Source organism: Abramis brama, assembly GCF_963993115.1.
Source record: "Abramis brama genome assembly, chromosome: 21".
NCBI classification, from domain to species: Eukaryota; Metazoa; Chordata; class Actinopteri; order Cypriniformes; family Leuciscidae; genus Abramis; species Abramis brama.
Genome location: NC_139983.1, coordinates 30,814,651 through 30,833,659, shown reverse-complemented (window position 1 = coordinate 30,833,659; position 19,009 = coordinate 30,814,651). Strand labels below are relative to the sequence as shown.

Sequence of the window (19,009 nt, the reverse complement as noted above, 5' to 3'; positions counted from 1 at the left end):
CCCTCTCATATCTATTCCTCCCTCCCGCTCTGATTCTATTTCCACACTGTCCAGTACCAGCTGATGTCACTATATTGGCAGATGCATCATTCCACGTCGCTGAATGACCGGAGGATATCATCACAGACTTTGCCTGATTCAGTGCGTCTCTATTGGAAAGTGTACATGCTACCATTTTAACTGCATTGACTTTTTCTTTACCACACCTCCTCATCTCCCTCTTCCTGTGAAAGAGTCAGCTATGTTCTCCTCGTCCTCCCTACTCTCACCCTGGACCTCCATGGAGCAAGCCGACTCGGACGCTTTGGATATCAGCACTAAAGTGCAACTGCATGGGGTTCTGTGGAAGAGACCTTTCGGCAGGCCCTCGGCCAAGTGGTCCCGCAGGTATGCATTCAAAAATATCAACAAAAAAATAATCTTGAGACTCTTTTATTAGAAGATCTTTTTAGTGATCTTATTTTCATTATGTTTTCCTTTCCCTGCACAGAGATACACATTTTGTTTATCAGTTTTTGTTGTTCTGGTCAATAACAAAGTACATGTTATTATGAAATACGTAATGCTATAATGATGCAAAAGAAGAAGCTACGGTATGATTGGAATATGTTTTGTGTGGTGCCTTGTTATAGTGCACTTTAAAAGCTTTGCAGCTTAGACGATATTGAGTAACCCATCATTATAGCTTACTGACCTGAGATGCTTTAAATGTGCCTTTAAAGCTGAGTAAGTCATATCTATTGCGTACATTAGGACTTATAAAGATCAATTCCAGGAAAATGAATGTTATATTTACGGTCATTTATGAATTTGTGGTGGAAGCAAGGGACAGTTTTCAACAAGTGCTTAAAGGAGGAAATGTGTTCATTATGTGTTGCGTTAGCTGCGAGGTGATCATTGAATTTCTCGTTGCTGTTAATCGTGAATGTTTGTGCTTTCATAACAGATTCTTCATCATCAAGGATAGTTTTCTGTTGTACTATGCTGAAAACGAGAAAAAAAGCTTTGAGACCAATAAATATTTCAACATTCACCCTAAGGTACACCAACATCGCACATAAAAAATGATTTGATTAGTAAGTTATGACAACATATGTTTTTACATTGCTTTAACTAAGCTATTTTTAACTTTCTTTTTTTTTTTTTTTAAACAAGATTCAACTCTTTTTTCTTTTCTTTTTTACGTCAGTGTAATGTAATTTAAGTTGAAATGACTTAAACATCCAAGTTGATTGTACTTAAAAATTTAAGGCAGCAACTTTTTTTTTTACAGTGTACTATGCATTTTAAACTAATTAAATATAAATGATTATAAATTGAATTATATAATCATATGCATCACACAAGCAAAAGGGTTGTTGAATATCAGCACAGCTGTTGGATGATTGCTTACTTTTAAAAGGTTTTCTAACCAAGATAACATACAGAGTAACTTCAGAAAAATATGTCCAGTGTGTTCTAATATATTTCTTACTAAAAGCATGATATGTATAATTGTTTGAACCTTTTCCTCCATGTTAGGGGGTGATTCCATTAGGTGGATGCATTGTTGAGCCAAGAGAAGACCAAAGCATGCCGTTTGCCATGGTCATCAACCACGAGGACTTCACTGTAAACGCATTTTCTTCTTTTGTATTTTGCATAAGTAGGACATATTATTTTTATTTTTTTTAGTAGGACATCAGATCTAGCATTTTTTTCTAATAAGGAAAAAGTCACTCAGTCACACATGCTGCATTTTTGTATTTAGTCTTTAGCCACAAAACTATTTTGGTGATTTTTTTTTTTTTTTTTTAACCGTGGAAGAAATAATCACTAATAAATAATATATAAATAAAATAATAAATACATGTCTGTATGTTTCTCCTTACCCTGACACAGGGAAACATTGTCCTGGCTGCGGAGTCGGAGTCAGAGCAGAGTCAGTGGGTGGAGATGCTACACGAGTCGGGGAAAGTGTGAGGGACTTCTAACATCTCTGTGGAAAGATAAATGATTATATCATTTCCATCACTTAAAAAAAAAAGTGCATTTGAGCCTTTAGATGCTATAGATTATGACTTTAGTGTTACTTTATTATTATTATTATTATGTATTCTCTTAAAGCACTTGGAAGAATGCTCAGTTGGGTGAGGCTATGATCGAGAGTCTTGAAGCTCAGGGGTTACAGCTAGCTAAGGAAAAGCAGGAATACCTGGGTATGTTTTTTATCTTATTTTTTTCATGTCAAATTCACAATACAATCTATTAAGGGTGATGTATTGTCTTTTTATTTGATTTGATTGTATTTATTTTATGTAGATAAGCTCATGGAGGAGACTGAGGAACTGTGCTTGCAAAGAGAAGAGAAGGCGGTTAGCTCACTATTTATGATGATTTACACCCACAAATATTTAGTTCTCCAGTTTTTTTTTACTATATTATGACATATGTTTGTACACAGATACGTTTAGATATGCAGTCCATCATGACTGATGGATAAATATGTCTGTGTGTGTCTGTGTTTTGTAGGAGCTGGAGAGACTGAATCAATTGCTGGAAGAAGAAAAGCAGAAGTTTGAAGAAGTGGTTCAAGAGCTGAAAGTAGAACAAGAGCAAATTAAAATGTAAGACACCCCACCACATTTACTATTATAAACAGTTTTACAAACATATTAACATTTTCGTTTATCCTTCTGTCATTCTTGCATCCATCCATCCATCCATCCAGCCATAAAAATGGGTCTTGAGAGCAATCCAACTTTAGAATAGATAGGATATTAAATGAATATGTTTATATTATCACGTCATTTACCCTGAACATGTTCTACTTCTCTGTGTTGGTAGAGATATGGATGGTACTTCTCAGTGTCTGAAGGGAGTGGAAAATGAGAAAGAGGAGCTTCATAATCTTACCACACTTCTGCAGAAGTCTTTAGAGGTATCCAAAAATAAAATATAGTCCTTATAGAAGTTAAGGGACAATGTACTGTCAGATTCATCATTACAAAATCACCCATATACTTATCAGAACTCAGATGTGGACCATAAATAAATAAATGAAGTTTAAAAATAATAATGTTGTGAGAAGAATGAGACCGCAGAGTCATACGAAAGATATTTAGCTAGCACATTTTACAATGTAGTTCCGGCTTGTGTTTATCCATGAGGTGTGTCAAGTCAAGGCACCTTCAATACAGATTGTTTCAAAGCATCTTGATAAACAGGAAAATAACAGAATTAATAATGCAAACAGAATTCAATTCTGTTGTAAAGTCAGCTGTTATTCAGCTAAAGTCAGTTCAGTGTAGATTCAGTTCAGTTCAATAACTGTGTTACAGATTACCATGTAACTTTATAGTGTTACAAACTTTATATGTAACACTATACAGTATAGTGTCGTTATTCACTTTGAGCCAATTCAGTGTTCAGTAACAGCGTTGATGATACAAAATTCATCAATTATGAAATGAAGTCAAATCAGCTTTAAAGCAGCTCTGCAGAAAGCGGCCCCATACTGTAAATTCTCACCCAATAGTGTCAGTGCAGAGAAATCAATAATATTAATGAATATTAAGTGCCCTGATAAGGTTCATAACAAACATCTGACTCTGTCTGAATTCAGGAGTTATCCCAAGAGAAAAAGCGCACCCTCGAGCTGCTGCGAGAAAGAGGACAGGATGTGGCCGGAACAGGAAGTGATCGTCGGGCCTCTTTAGACTCCCATAATCCTGAGGTGCAGCTTCAGGGAAACCTGTGGCAGATCGAGGAGCAGATGAGCAGTCTGCTGAAAGAGAAAGAACAGGCAGATGACAGGTTAATAACACATTTTCACATAACAGTCTTTCCATGTACAAAGATTTCCTATTCCTTTAACAAAAAACAAAACATTTATTTGGAATGTTGCAGTGTTTGTGTGCAGAGCCATCGTTTGTCCAGAAAGTGCATTAGAATAAATGGACCGTTGAGATCCTGACAGTGGAAATGTACATTGATCCCTAAATGATCCAGTCTATCGATCAGATGTGAATGAAGCACACAAGACAGAGAGTGGATTGACTAGCGGATATGAGTGACCTCAAAAGCAGGATATAAATACATGTGACTCTGCTGTATGGTCCATTACGCATGATACAACAATTTTACAAATAACAACCTGATAAGATGTCATTGATTTTTATTTTTATTTTATTTTTTTACTTAAGTTTATTTCTGTTTGCTGATGCTAACTCTTAAAAAATGTCAGATTTAATAAATATATAATTGAATTTATACTACTACTGTTTGCTGCAATATATACATTGTAGTATGTACAATATCTGTCAAAAGTTTGAAAACATTATTTGTTAAAAAAATTTGAAGAAAGTATCTTCTGCTCACCAAAGCTGCATTTAATCAAAATACAGTAAAACTGTAATATTGTGAAATATTACTACAATCTGAAATAACTGTTTTCTTTTTTATATATATTTTAAAAATGCAAAGTTTTTTACAGTGATGCAAAGCTGCATTTTCAGCATCATTCCTCCAATCTTCACTGTCACATGATCCTTCAGAAACCATTCTAATAAGCTGATATGTTTCTCAAGAAACATTTAATATTATTATCAATGTTGAAAACTTCTTCATCTACTGTCTACTGTGAAGGGTAATTTCATTATGGCTGTGGTAGTGCTGTGCTGGAATTTATTTTCAAATGTCTATTAATGGGTAAAGCTACAGTAATAACTTCAGCTAGTCAGCTTGAGATTATTTCCATCTAAACTGGTTATACTGTATCTCTTAAGCCTAGAAGTGAATGTTTTATGAGCATTAGGATAATCTCTCTCTCTTTTTAGTTATGAGAAAGAACCATATTCATATGCAGTCACGCAGAGCCGAAGTACAACCAAAACAATGTTCCTCTACAAAATGCATGCAGTTTTTTTTTTTTTTTTTTTTTTCACTAAAAGTTAGATAGTGTCCCTTTAAATTTTGATAAATAAATATACAAAAGAATATGATCAATAATTTATTCAGCACTTTTACACAGGAAACAGCAAGCAAAGAACAAGCCTCTGCAAATGTGGCATCTCTGGCATCTTATCACAAACTACACGCCAAAGCTGGCTTTTCTAGTCCCTAGTGTTCGTGTGAGTGAGACAAGCCTTGTTTCTGTCGCCCCCTGCAGGCTGAAGGAGAAAGAGAAGCGAGCCAAAGTTCTGCAGGAGGAGAGGGAGTTTTATTCTTCTCAAGCTCAAGCTCTCCAGCAGTCTCTCACACAGCTCACAGCAGACAAACAGCACACCGAGGAAGAGCTGAAGGTGAACACTAATGTGCCCTGAAATTGGGGAGCACTATATATATATAAATAAATAAAAATAAAAAAAAATTAAACTTGCTGTAAATTTGGATGTGGAACAATTCTTCTAATTATACATTTCTTCTAATTATAATTAGAACAAAAATTCTAATTATTATATTAAGGTTGCATTGGATCTAACAGTATACTTAATTGTTCAGTTACACACAGCATTGTGTGTCACATTACCTCTTCTCCATCTCTGGATCATCTGCTCATCTTTTCTCACTTCTAAGTGATATAAAAATCTATTGAAATTCTATAAACGCCCATGTCTGCTCCTTCCTTCATACCTTTCACATCTGAAATGTATTTCCCTTACACTCATCTTCATAATATACATTATATGTTGTTTGTGTGTATTTGTACTATTGTGTGTGTGTGTGTGTGTGTGTGTGTGTGTGTGTGTGTGTGTGTGTGTGTGTGTGTGTGTGTGTGTGTGTGTGTGTCAGGCGGAGATGGAGTCTCGTGTGGAACTGGAGCGTAGGCTGAAATTGGCTGAGGAAGCCCTGCAAGATCTAGAACAGGGTCTAAATGCAATAGATCGTACCCACGAGAGGGAGGAAAGAATGAAAGGAGATGTCAGCCATCTCCGCAGTGAGTACTTTCCATCAGTCGTGTTCTACAACATGAACAAATTAAGTCACTTGTAAACTAATATAAAGTGTGAACCACTTTTGAAAGCCCTTTCAATCCAGAATTACTTGAATTATTTTGTTATTTCCAAATATCTTTTAGTAAACGTTACTAAACTGCATAAGAACTTACAGTTGTGTATATTGTTCTCCCAGAGTTCTTTGAGGAATGTATCTGTGCTGCAGAGATCGAGGCCAAGTTACCATCCATCATGAAGAACGCAGTGTATCTGCATAAAGCTGCTGCCCGGCGCATCAAAAGTTGCCGTGTCCAGAGACGGGCCTCCAGACAGCACTGGTGTAAGTGTTACACGTACAGTATAGGTGCATGCATGCACACATGATCACATTATCACCTAAGTAGTTCCATTAGCCTCAACTCTATATTGAGGTAACGTATGCATCTATTACCACTGAGTAACACTATAAACCTGGTTCCATTGAAGGAGATTTATTTTGTACATTTTTAAACATCCTTTGCATAATAGATTTTTTACATTTTTTCAAAACATATAATGAATTGTTTTTATAAATTTTCTTAACATGTTAACCAATATAACTTTTTTTGGTAAAGTGTTATTTTATATATTTCAGGATATAACTATGTCTTCAGAAAAGTAACAGGGTTGTCAGTCCTGCAGTTTACTTTTGCAACGGGTATAGCCAATGTAGCGAATCCAATAAAGAGTTGTGTGAAACTCGATATTTATTAAATGGAGAGCGAGAACACAAACACACAACAACGTTAACTGTTGCACTGTGCACTAATCAAAAACACTGGAACAAATCTGAACTCAGGCAAATGCAATGACGAAGAAAAGCATGGCTATAAACTAAACAGCGGTGCGTTTTTACAAAGCCAAGTTCTGCCATAACAGACAGTTTAGTGGAACTTATGAACATAGTTGGCTAACAACGCTTTTGGAAACAAGACAATGAAACCGTAACAACTTTGACTTCACTTTTATGTCATTACGGTTTTATTATTATTGGAGTTTGGAATCAGTTAGATTTTTTATTTTTATTTTGGGGGGTGAATGCTTTTAATAACTGAATACATTTACTTTTACATTTTTCTATAAAGACATTTATAATGTTACAAAAGATTTCTATTTGAAATAAATGCTGTTTTTTTTATTTTCTAGTCATCAAAGAATCCTGAAATATATTGAGTTTCCATCTTTTATGGGGACTTTCCATAGACGTAATGATTTGTATACTGTACAACCTGTATATTCTATCACCTAACACTAACCCATCACAGAAAACTTTTTGCATTTTTACATTTTCAAAAAAACATGCTGTTGTCCTCATGGAGACCAAAAAATGTCATTTTGTCCCCATTTACCTGAACTACACACACACACACACACACATAGGCATACCAAGGCTGCACACTTGTATATGTGGTTTACGGGAACTATGCATATGCGTAATAGTTTTTATACTGTACAAACTGTCTTGCACTAAACCTACCCATCACAGAAAACTTTCTGCATTTTTTTAAATAAAAAAAAAACAAAACAAAACACTGTTTAGTATGTTTTTTAAGCCATTTGGGGAAGTGTCCTCATAAACGATGTTTATGTTGTAATACCCATGCCATGTACACATTTGTGTTCTCATAAACCATATATACAAGAACACACATTGTTACAGTTGTTTTTACACATAATATGTGACCCTGGAACACAAAACCAGTCACATGGGTATTTTTTTTTTTTTGAGATGTATATCATATGGAAGCTGAATAAATAAGCTTTCCATTGATGCATGGTTTGTTAGGATAGGACAATATTTGGTCGAGATATAACTATTTAAACATCTGGAATCTGAGGATGCAAAAAAATTGAAACATTGAGAAAATCTCCTTTAAAGTTGTCCATTTATGTTCGCGATTGTGCAGCATTCATTCACAAAAATAAATGTTTTATATATTTACGGTAGGAAATGTACAAAACATCTTCATGGAACATGATCTTTACTTAATATCCTAATGATTTTTGGCCTAAAAGATAAATCGATAATTTTGACCCATATAATGTATTGTTGGCTATTGCCACAAATATACCCGTGCGACATGTGAATGGTTTTGTGATCCAGGGTCACATATGAGAGAAACTAATGCCATGTGGAGTGGCCAAAATTACTTTTAATTTGTCAATGGAAATAAATAGCCTCCACCTCCTCATCATATGCTCCACCCTCTTTCCCTGTGTGCAGTGAAGCACTCTCAATCATTCGCCTCCTCTCGCGGTGACGCATCCTCCACCAGTCTGGAAGAGTTGAGGGAAACCGCCCGGCGTCTCACTTCAGACAGCTGTTTGAGACGAAGAGTCTTCAAGATCATCACCCACCAGGACACCGTTCAGTCTGAGGACTAACACGATTCTGACAGACAGAACGGCCTGGGACGGAGGAGAAACTAACGCCCTAATCTCTGCTGTGCGACCTCTGGTGAAAGTTTAACAAGTTTAACATGATTCAGTAAGAGGAAAGTACAAACACAGTTTGGAAATATATGTCCTTCAATTGTAAATTTATAACACTGTAGGATAATAGAACTTTGAAATGTCAAATGTTAGCTTTTAGTGAAAATAAAATAACTATAGTCCAACAACACATAGCTTCTATGAAAAATATGTCCTTCAAATTAAAATGTATTTTAAGCCTGAGGAGTAATGGTGAGCTATGATGTACTTGTCAAAACTGTAACTGAGAAAAATGGCTTCAAGCCTCTTATTTTTTAATGATTTGATATTTTTCACACTCTGATTTTTTTCTGTGTACTTTTCAGCGACCTTGGTTCTAGAAATATTTTTGTGGAAATTATTTTTTAAAAAGAGAGCTGAGAGATACACATATATACACACACACATATATATATATATATACATATATACACATATACACACACACATATATATATATATATATATATATATATATATATATATATATAACATATGTATACATGTGTACATATATATGTATATATATAAGTATGTATGTGTATATATATGTATGTATGTATATATATATATATATATATATATGTATATATATGCATGTGTGTGTATATATATATATATATATATATATATATATATGTATGTATGTATGTATGTATGTATGTATATATATGTATATATATATATATATATCACGATTCTCTGATTGGTGGAGAGTTCATGGCAGAATCATGGGTAATGTAGTTTTCCCCCAGGAACTCCAGTTAAACATGATTATTTTAAGAGTAGGTTGAAATAGAGGCTGACGGCCTCAACAAAAGCATATTCCATTGATTCACAACCTTGTAGCTTATTGTAATTTGTCTTTAAAGGTTTACAAGTTATCATTAAAAATCAATTCCTATATGGAGAAAATTAATGCCATTTTTTACTTCCGGAACCTGAATTTTGCACATGAACTGAATTCATTTAACATTGTTATGTTCATATACATAAAACAACTAATATACCTGCATTGTTTAGAAATTATTTATTTTGTAATACATAATGTTATTTTCAAAACTGAATAATTGGTTCTCAGATAAAGTATCACCCTGCATGTTACTTTTTCATAAACTACACATTTCTTTGCAGTAGGCTATGAATGAGAAATAAAACATTGCTGCCAACGGGAAACATATTTTCATTTACATAATTAAAAGAATGGTACTGAGACAAAAATATAACACCTTGATAAGATATACTTTTAGATTTAAAATAATAATGCTACAGTCATCGTCAAGTCATTGCTGGCCAAATTTACTACAGCAAAACTAATAATCAAAAATGTCAGTGTGAACAAATCAAGATCTGTATTATATCTAGCTTTCCAGATAGCCCTAAAAAGCGCTGTTATGGCTCGAGTATGAATTACTCTGTTTTGGTTATCATCATTAAAACTGAGATAGGTATGACTTATTAGCTACAATAATTAGGAATAATTGATTACTTAGTTATGATCCAGCACCACTACTTTGCTTCCATTTAAAATCGAACCTGTTATACAATAATCTATACAAATGAAATGTTTTTTTTCTGGCTATTTTATGCTATTAAAAGTGTTGTTGGTGAGCCATCTGGATATGCTGGAAGTAAAATGGCTTCAGTGTTTATTAAACCTTCCAATTACATCATGCCTAGCTGAGTCACTGCCAGAGAGGGAATAAGGGTCCATAATTAAAGTGAAATGTATTTTGCGGTCTCCTGGAGGTTATTTTTCACTGAATCAGGTCGCAGATGTCATCTTCATCTTCTCCTCTCCCAAACCTGCATCAGAAGAGACAAACCAGACAACAGTCAATTAACAGAAGCTTTCTTATATCACATAACTAATAATTAAGCTGTAACACTTGCTTGGATAACAGATTTGGCATTAGAAGACAGTAGTTCCTTTGTAAAATGCTGCATTAATATAGTTTAATTTTAATTACAGAATGGATTTAGAGGAGATATATAAATATATTTTTTATTTGATTTTTTTTTTTTTTTATATAACAAAGATAGAAATGTGTTTTGCAATTATCATACAAATAAATGAAATAATTATTTAAAGAGCCTGTATACAGAGGCACTGAAAAAAAATGCTAGCCCTAGAATACAGTTTTTTTCCAGGTCGTTGACTGCTGTACAGAACAAGAAATCCTGTGACAGATGGCTGCCGTGACAAACATCACTGTGGGTTAAGCTCTCATAGGAATTGAAATGCCGACTGCAGTGCTTTTCTCATCGATATCGACGCGAGCTCTCCTCCAATCCTGTCCTCTAGATACGTACCAAGATGACATGGCATTTTTTAGTCAAATGTTTTCTGACTAGCGCCCTGTTTCTCACAAGTTCCCAATGTCACCTTCAAAAGTGTGAATATGCCTAATTAAGGTTGGAATGCAAATACCTAGCTATTATGTAATATGAACTTGCATGCAATATGCATATTGCTTCAGTGCACTTTCATTTACATTACACAAGCAAATTATTTTAATGTGATGATAGTGGACATGCGTTAACCATCAATGTGTAGACAATGTTCAAAATGTAGTATGCATCCTGTGCATAGTATGCAATTTTTTAGTATTCTCCCAAAATGTGCAGTATAAAACAAAGCATACTGCACAGAACACCATATCCCACAATGCAATGCTCTCCACTTTCTCTGTTTTTAGTTATCATATTTATTCCCAAGATTATGATTGGATGGTCCTCACAAAATGTGATGAGATCAATAATGTACCCCCTCAGAAATAATTGATACTGATTGGTCAATTGTATTCAGCGATCAATTATTTCTGAATAATGACCATTGATGGAGTTCAGTGATTGTGTTTTTGTTCATCATGTCAGGGTTTATTTCGCAAAAATGTCTGGATGACTGTGCATTATTCCCATACATGATGCCTACTGTGTCACTATATATATTTTTTTAAGTATACAGTGTATACTAACATGCCATATATACAGTAGTAAAGAAGAATGAAGCTCATGAGGAAAAAATGATTGAACACACCTGAAGGAATGCAGGGGATGACAGTGTGGAATTGCTGACCGAAGACTCCTGTGCTTCATCAGCAGATACGCTGTGCTGAGATCATTCTTTGTCATGTCCTGACTCCGCATTTCGCCAGAGTTTGGTTTACACACATCAAGTCATGGATCACCCTGCAATGGCCTTGAGTCTCCCTCAAAAGATTTACTTTGGGACTCTGGAAGAAGCATCCCCTCCCCCTTTTCTTTCTCTTCTTCTAAGAAATAAAGCCACCCTTAGAAAGAAGCCATCACTGTTGCCATAGTGCCAACCGTCTTTGTAAACAATGAACTCTTTATATACAGCTCTCAAAGCAACATGGCTGCCAAGTTACAAAAAAAAAACAATCATGCCCCGACATATGATCATCCACACATAAGCACAAAGTTCTTCGATTAACATTTAAAATATATAAATACAGAAAAATATTTCTTTAGATGACATGATGAAAATGATCCAGCATCAGGAATAATGAATCTTTAAACACTTGAGGGCATGACCATCAGTTTTGTTGCTGTAGTTTGGTGATGAGGCTAGCATGTAGGCTCAAGCACAACTTATTTCTAGACAGATGTGCATGGAAAGAGCAAATAAGTTGCACAGTTGCTCACTTCTCAACTAAATTTGCATTTAACTGAGCCTCCAGGGCCATCTTGTCAAAGGTGCGCATGTTTGTCTCTTCGCGAACACGATCTCGCACATGGAAAGATGCGCGGGCCACGGATCGGGCACTTTCCAACACTGCACGTTTTTCTCGGAAAATCTGTTCACTTTTTTCCAGTTTGCGCTCAATGGACTGCAACAATTCTAGCCGGCGCTGTTTCTCCTCTTCCTCTACACGTTGACGGTTGAGCCTCTGAAGTCGTTCTTTTTCCTGCCGGCTTTGCCCCGCACGTTGGGCCTTCTCCCGCGCCCGCACTTCGGCCACTTGAGCGGCTTGTTGTGCTCGTCTTTCAGCTTCCCGGGCCTTTGCCTCCATCTGTTCCTTCTGCTGTTGCTCACGCAGCTCTGCGGCCCGTCTTGCTTTCTGGATCTGCTTCTCTTCTCGCTTAGCTTTCTCCTTTAGCTCTTGCCCACGTTTTTCTTGTATCTGCTCATAGTTCTCCAAAGACCTATTTAGCTTCTCGACAGCTGTTCTCCGAGCTTCTTCTCGCTCGTCTGCTTCACGACGTGCAATCTCTTGGATAAGAGCCGCATGGCGCCTCTTCTCGGCACGGTTGAGTCCACGACGCTCCTCTTGTGCTTGGTGCTCTCGCTCCTGCCGCTTCAGCTCAGCAATAGTCAGTTTCTCCTTGAGGAGCAGCTTCTCTTGCTCAAGAACAGCAGCTCGGTCCTCCTCCAGAGCTTTAAGGTTCTGTTCTTGTAATGACTTCTTGTGTTTCTCCTCACGAGCAGCCTGTTGCAGTTTCTGCAATCGGCTGCGTTCTTGTTGCTCAGCCAATTCCCTCCAACGCTCCTCACTTTCCACTACTTGGCGAAGTTTGGCATCTGCAGCCTCTCGCTCCTGCTGGTTAAGCCAGCGCTGCCGGGTAGAAACTTGCGACTGCCATGCTCGTTGGCACTGCTGCACGGCCCTCTGTTTCTCCCGCTCTTCACGTTCCCGTCGCAGCTCCTCTAGCCGCTTCTCACTGTCCCATTGCAGGTGTGCTACGTAGCGTGTCTGGCTCATTATGTCCTCCTCTTGGTACCTGGCAAGCATTAACGCAGCAATCTTTCGGTCACGTTCTGGAACAGCTTTAAGTCCTCTGCGTTTCACCTCCTTCACAATGCGCTCCACTTTTTGCATAGTCTGTGGAGAGTGGCTAAGGTCTCCCAAGCTTAAACTGCGACCCATCAGAGAGTTAAAGGTAGCTAAAGTGCGGGCGTGAGGGCTTGATGTCTTAGCCCAGTGATCTCTTGCCCCTTCCCAGCTATAGGAAGAGGAAGCAGATTCAGAGGAGGTACATGTAGTAGTTGTGGTGTTCGTTGTTGAAGTGGTCGAGGAACAAAACGCATCACGCCTTCGTTGCAAAGACTCCAGCGAGTGGCTTCTGCATCTAACCTTTGATTTGGAGATGATGTGTCCATTATGCTGTGCAAACGTACTTGTGATGCCATTGGCAGGACTTTGGACAGAAGATTTCGACACTGTTGGGGCAAGTGAAGTTGATGACCTTGGAAAAGAAGGAGGTTTTTGTATTGATCTGGGGAAGGTATTTGGAGCATTTGTAGGAGTACTAAAAGTTTTTTTTGTGGCCTGACCTCCTGGAGCTGACTGAATTGATCGTTGGATTATTGAAGGTTTTGAACCTTGAGGTTTTCCCCCAGATTCTACTTCAAGGGACTTGGACTTTTTTGCAGACGTTCCTTTAGCAGTAGTAGCAGAGTTCACTGGATTGGCTTTTGAGAACGGAGGAGAGCTGGATGTGGACACTGTAGTAACCAGTCCTGATCCCGCTGTCATGCTTTTAGGATTAGATGTTGCAGATTGTTTTTTGGGTGCACCGCTGCAGGTAGGTGCTATTTTGTGGGCTTGATTTGTTAAACTATGATTATTATTAGCATTTACAGTTTCCTGTGACTTCTCTGAAGCCAGCGGACCACCATTATTGTTGAGAGCTGCCTGCAGATTTCGCCTCTTCTCCTCTCTGATAATCCGCTCTCTCTCCTCTCTACAGTGTCGGAGTTTAGCATGTCTATCCCTCTCATATATCTCAAACATTCCTGTGGCGACACGCATGCTGCGGCCGGGTGCCTCACGGGCAAAATCAGACAGTGGACGAGCCAGAAGTTCCACAGGTTTCACTCCACAACGTGCACATGCCTCGAGAGAGCGAGGGCTTGTCAGGACATACCGACTGCCTTCTGCTACTGGCGAGTCAAAATTGTAAAGGTCCAGATGTAATTTTTGCTCTTCTGGTTGATTGTTTTGCTGCTGGCATGGTTCTTGAGAGCTCGGTACAGGATCAGTACTGGGCTCTGTCTGTGGACTGGAATCCACACTAACATCTGTCTCTCTATTATCACCTGGCTCAGGTAGACATGGTGCTTCAGAGGCTGCAGCTGGGCTTTCAGACTGGGTCCCTCTGAATTTACTCTGGTCATCAGGTTCCAATGGATCCACCATGGTTCACTTAAAAAAAAAAAAAAAAAAAAAACAGAAGGCAAAAAGAATGAATTCTACAGTGTTTCAATGACAGCACTGGATAACCCACACACATATTTTCTAGAGTGGAATCACAGGGATTATTATGTTCTGTCTAGAGATCAAGGCTTAAGAGTGCTATCTAAGGTTGAGGGACGCCATAAAGCTTGCACATGCATGCATATTTTTTACGCTCTGCTTCTGTATGTGATGACGGTTCCTGCCTCAGGGTAATTAAATAAGGTTACATGCATGCTGGGCAATATTAAAGAACTCGTGCAGCTATTTTTGGAGTCTGTGATTCAGATGTAATCATGCATGCATGTAAAACCATTTCAATATGCCTCACGTCTGCTCTTTCTATCTATCTATCTATCTATCTATCTATCTATCTATCTATCTATCTATCTGCATCTAAACCTCATTAACACAGTTACTCATTTATAAACAGAATTGTCACAATTTTGTTATTTTTAAATGTCATATTGCATATTTTTTATGCATGCAAATTATGTCGTTTCGTGCACTCCTTAACATTAGTGACACTGAGGTTATGTATATCGAAAGCCTCGATAAACAGCTTAGTTTTATAGGCCCTAAAAAGACAGATGTTGTTTGTACAGTAAAGAAACGCTGACTTTAAAGAAGACATAGGCTACTGCATAAGTACGACTCTATCCAAGCACAAATACAAGCAGCATCTCTCATCACAGACGGTTTCCAGAGCAGATGCTTTGATTTTGCTTACAGTGTGCGGGCGCAATAATATCTGATTACATGAATGCGCAAGAAATCAAGAAATCCACAAGGACACAGCGAACGACGATATTGCAAACACATCACGATAATAAACGCCAGTCTTACCGTTATCAGGGCCCACTCATTCAGAGGGGATCAGGAGGCTGATATGTCCTCTCCTCCTCATCAAATGTGTTTTTATGGTCGGTTCTCGTCTCGTTCTTTCCTTCAGCAGTCAGTCAGTCTCCACCTGCTGTTTGACACTCGCATCCTTGGCCGTGAAGCATCTGTGCTCCGCCTCCGCGTGACTGCGCTCTAAAGATATCGCAAATATTCAGCCCTTTGTCCCCACATTTTGACCATATGAACGAAGAATGAGCGATTCTGCGATGCTGTCATGATGAATGTGCTGAAGAATGGCCAGGCGTTATTGTATTTACGCATATCAGTGTTGTTGGTGTTACTTTAAAATCTGACTTGAAATAGATTTATAATATAGCCTATCATGTTTCTGCAAAATAAATAGTAATGCTAATAGTAATACTTTTTTATTATTATAAATATTATTATTATTATTATTATTATTAAAGAATTCACAGGAATTCAGTGGGTTATTTTGGAGAAAAGGGGAAGTCTGTTTTTAATGCTGTAATAAGTACATGTATACACTAGAGGGCGCACTATCCACAAATATAATGTGGCTCTGTGGAAATCAGCGCTGCTGCACAAAAGTGGCCAAATATCCTTTGTCTTTGAACAGCATGGGCATTGTTTCATTATTTAAAACCTGACGTATATTTTGATAAATGTTTTGCTTGAAAGCTGAATGCTGCTTGGTTAAATAGTTTATCTAATGCAATAGCATTTTTACATTTCTAAGTAGCCTATGTCTTAATTGTTTAAACAGTTGGACACTGTAGCCTATAAGATATTTACAGGGATTTTGGTAGGGTGTTATTCTTTTACTTTTTCTCTTTCATGGGTATAAATATCTTGGTCACACTTTACAATAAGATTTAATTTGTTAACATTTGTTAATGCATTAACTTAAAACTAACAATGAGCAATATATATTTGCAGCATTTATTAACATCCAATCTCTTTAATGGATAGAGGATGAGAGCCAGTGTTGAGCAGATGACACACTAACACCTGCTGGTCTTAGAGCTGGGGAAAGCTGAGAAATCAAACAGAGATGGATGAAGTGAAGAAGATTAGTCACTGCACAAAACAAACGGCCAAGTATTTTACCATATACTTGTAAGACTGCCAGTAAAAACAACTTTCCATATACTTATCCTTAAAGGGTTAGTTCACCCAAAAATGAAAATGATGTCATTAATGACTCACCCTCATGTCGTTCCAAGCCCGTAAGACCTCCGTTCATCTTCGGAACACAGTTTAAGATATTTTAGATTTAGTCCGAGAGCTTTCTGTCCCTCCATTGAAAATGTATACGGTATACTGTCCATGTCCAGAAAGGTAATAAAGACATCATCAAAGTAGTCCATGTGACATCAGTGGGTTAGTTAGAATTTTTTGAAGCATCGAAAATATATTTTGGTCCAAAAATAGCAAAAACTATGACTTTATTCAGCATTGTATTCTCTTCCGGGTCTGTTGTCAATCCGCGTTCACGACTCCGCAGTGACGCTGCTGACGTAAGATATATATATTCATATATATATATATGAATAGGTTTATCACTGAAAATTGTATAATACTTTATCTCATTAAACAGCATTATGGTAAAAATGGAACAGTGTGGAAACAGCTTTCTTACCTGTACGGTGTTTTTTGGCTGCAGAACAGCCGTTTTCCCCTCCATTTGGCCTAAAACACTGTGTTTGTGGTCATCAGTTTGAAATGTTGACTACAAACACAGAGGTTTACTCGATTTTTCGTTGCGTTGTTCTCTTTTTATTTACGATTCTTTGCCGCCGTTAGCTGCTGCCTACAACACACTGAATCCTTCACTGGAAACACAAAGTAAACTCACTCCCTCTAAACGTTTTCTCTTTGAATTCTGTCACCCGGGAACAATACAAGTCGACACTATTATGACTAAAAGTTTGCTGAGAAGTGTTTCCTTCTAAAGCAGGACAGTATTTGACTCTGATAATGCTGGGGCCACACCACAAGATATTCGGGCCGATTTCTCCCTTTCCGACAATCCTAAGTGAAGTCCTGATTATCTGTGGTGTGAGGTGTGTTAAGAGTGACCGAACGAGCTCGGAAGAATGTCCGAGCCACCCTGATCGCGAATCGTAAATACTTAACATGTTGAATATTTACGATCTGAAATCCTGATGTGTGGGGGGAACCCTGACGACAAAGTCGCACATACATGTTGATTGTCAGGTGGAACGAAACAATACCCAATCAGAAAGCGAGCTGACAGAAGACGGAAGCATAACAACCGCAGTCAGTGAAATGGATATGGACATCAGAGAAGGAGGATCAGCTTGTCGATTTGTGGCAACAGCACGAGTGTTTTTACAACGTGTCCTGTAGAACATACCACAATTTCATAGCAATTTCTTGTTGCCTATCGTCCGCTATGTTTATTCTGAAGTCTCGAGAGATTTCGCGATATTTCCCGTGTTCACAGTCGGGACTCTGGTTGAAAATCTGTTTGTGTGGTGTGTTGTCTTCTTCACATCGCGGCACACCACACACTATAGGAGCAGAACTGTTAAATCTAGGATTTTTTGTCTTCATGTTTGTGGTCTCTCACATTTTGAAAATCTTACAAGATTTTAAATATCTTTTGGTGTGGCTCTAGCATAAGCATGACCATAGCAGTCTTGTGGGAGTGCTACGTTCACGCCAGTAATAACTTAGGCTCAAGATTAATTCATTTGGATTTGTTCACGCAATGCCACTTGAAGGCAAGCCTGCAACCTTAGCTGAAAAAAAGTATAACGCCTACTAACGCTGCGGTACGCAAGGAAGGAGACAAGAGGCTTTTTTAATGGATGTCAATGGAGCAGAGGCTTCACTACGCTGAATAAACCGCTTTTGTGCTGAAATAGCTTATCATTTAATGAATCAACAGCCCATTGACTAATCTTCAACATGTTTGCTGATAAACATTTGCTTTGGATTGATCTACTCTGTTGTATAAGAGAAGTCACGGACAATCGTGCGACAGGTATGATTCGGTTTACGGCACTTCTCATTCATTTCTATGGTATCCGCAAACAGTGATTGACTGTCGCACAACTATGAACGAAATTAAATGACGTCAAGGCTGATTGGTTATCAAGGGACACGTGATCCAAGTTGGCCTTTACGCATTCTCCAATGGTGGAGCCAAGGGCCCTCGTATCTCCCAATAATAAGACTGGTTCATGTCCTCGGACTGGGAATTATGGTTTTCTATGGCAACACTATCAACGCCTATGAATCTGCAGCGGTCACGAGGTACAACTAGGAGCTCTCAGAAATGTCCCATCTTACAAGCTGTATCCGAGCTCTACGAGGAAGTGAACGCTTTTTACCAGTTGAAATCTTGTAATTACGGTAATTACAACATGGCGTGAACGCACCTTTGGACAGCGACCTTCCCAGTGCATAATGGGTGTCAACGTTTCCCTACCTCGTTCAAAAGGGAAGACAACAGAATTTTTCTGTTTTCTCTAGTCAGGTAGCACCAATTAA

The 19,009-nt window shown here is 37.8% G+C and overlaps 2 protein-coding genes across 2 annotated transcripts; one reads left to right on the top strand and one right to left on the bottom strand.

Annotated features, from left to right (window-relative positions):
- Positions 1-56: 56 nt before the first annotated feature.
- Positions 57-8,575, top strand: plekhd1 (pleckstrin homology domain containing, family D (with coiled-coil domains) member 1). Its single transcript, XM_084097475.1, has 13 exons — positions 57-387; positions 947-1,040; positions 1,522-1,611; positions 1,882-1,958; positions 2,107-2,198; positions 2,302-2,354; positions 2,512-2,606; positions 2,827-2,920; positions 3,605-3,795; positions 5,150-5,282; positions 5,773-5,917; positions 6,112-6,255; positions 8,179-8,575. The coding sequence occupies exons 1-13, from the start codon at positions 104-106 to the stop codon at positions 8,337-8,339; spliced, it is 1,653 nt and encodes a 550-aa protein (XP_083953601.1). The 5' UTR covers positions 57-103; the 3' UTR covers positions 8,340-8,575.
- A 459-nt stretch (positions 8,576-9,034) lies between these two features.
- Positions 9,035-15,765, bottom strand: ccdc177 (coiled-coil domain containing 177). The gene is made up of 3 exons (XM_084096954.1): positions 15,473-15,765; positions 11,467-14,596; positions 9,035-10,232 (listed from the first exon to the last, which is right to left on the bottom strand). Exon 2 carries the CDS (start codon positions 14,588-14,590, stop codon positions 12,092-12,094), a length of 2,499 nt encoding a protein of 832 aa, XP_083953080.1. The 5' UTR covers positions 14,591-14,596; positions 15,473-15,765; the 3' UTR covers positions 9,035-10,232; positions 11,467-12,091.
- Between the last annotated feature and the right edge of the window lie 3,244 nt (positions 15,766-19,009).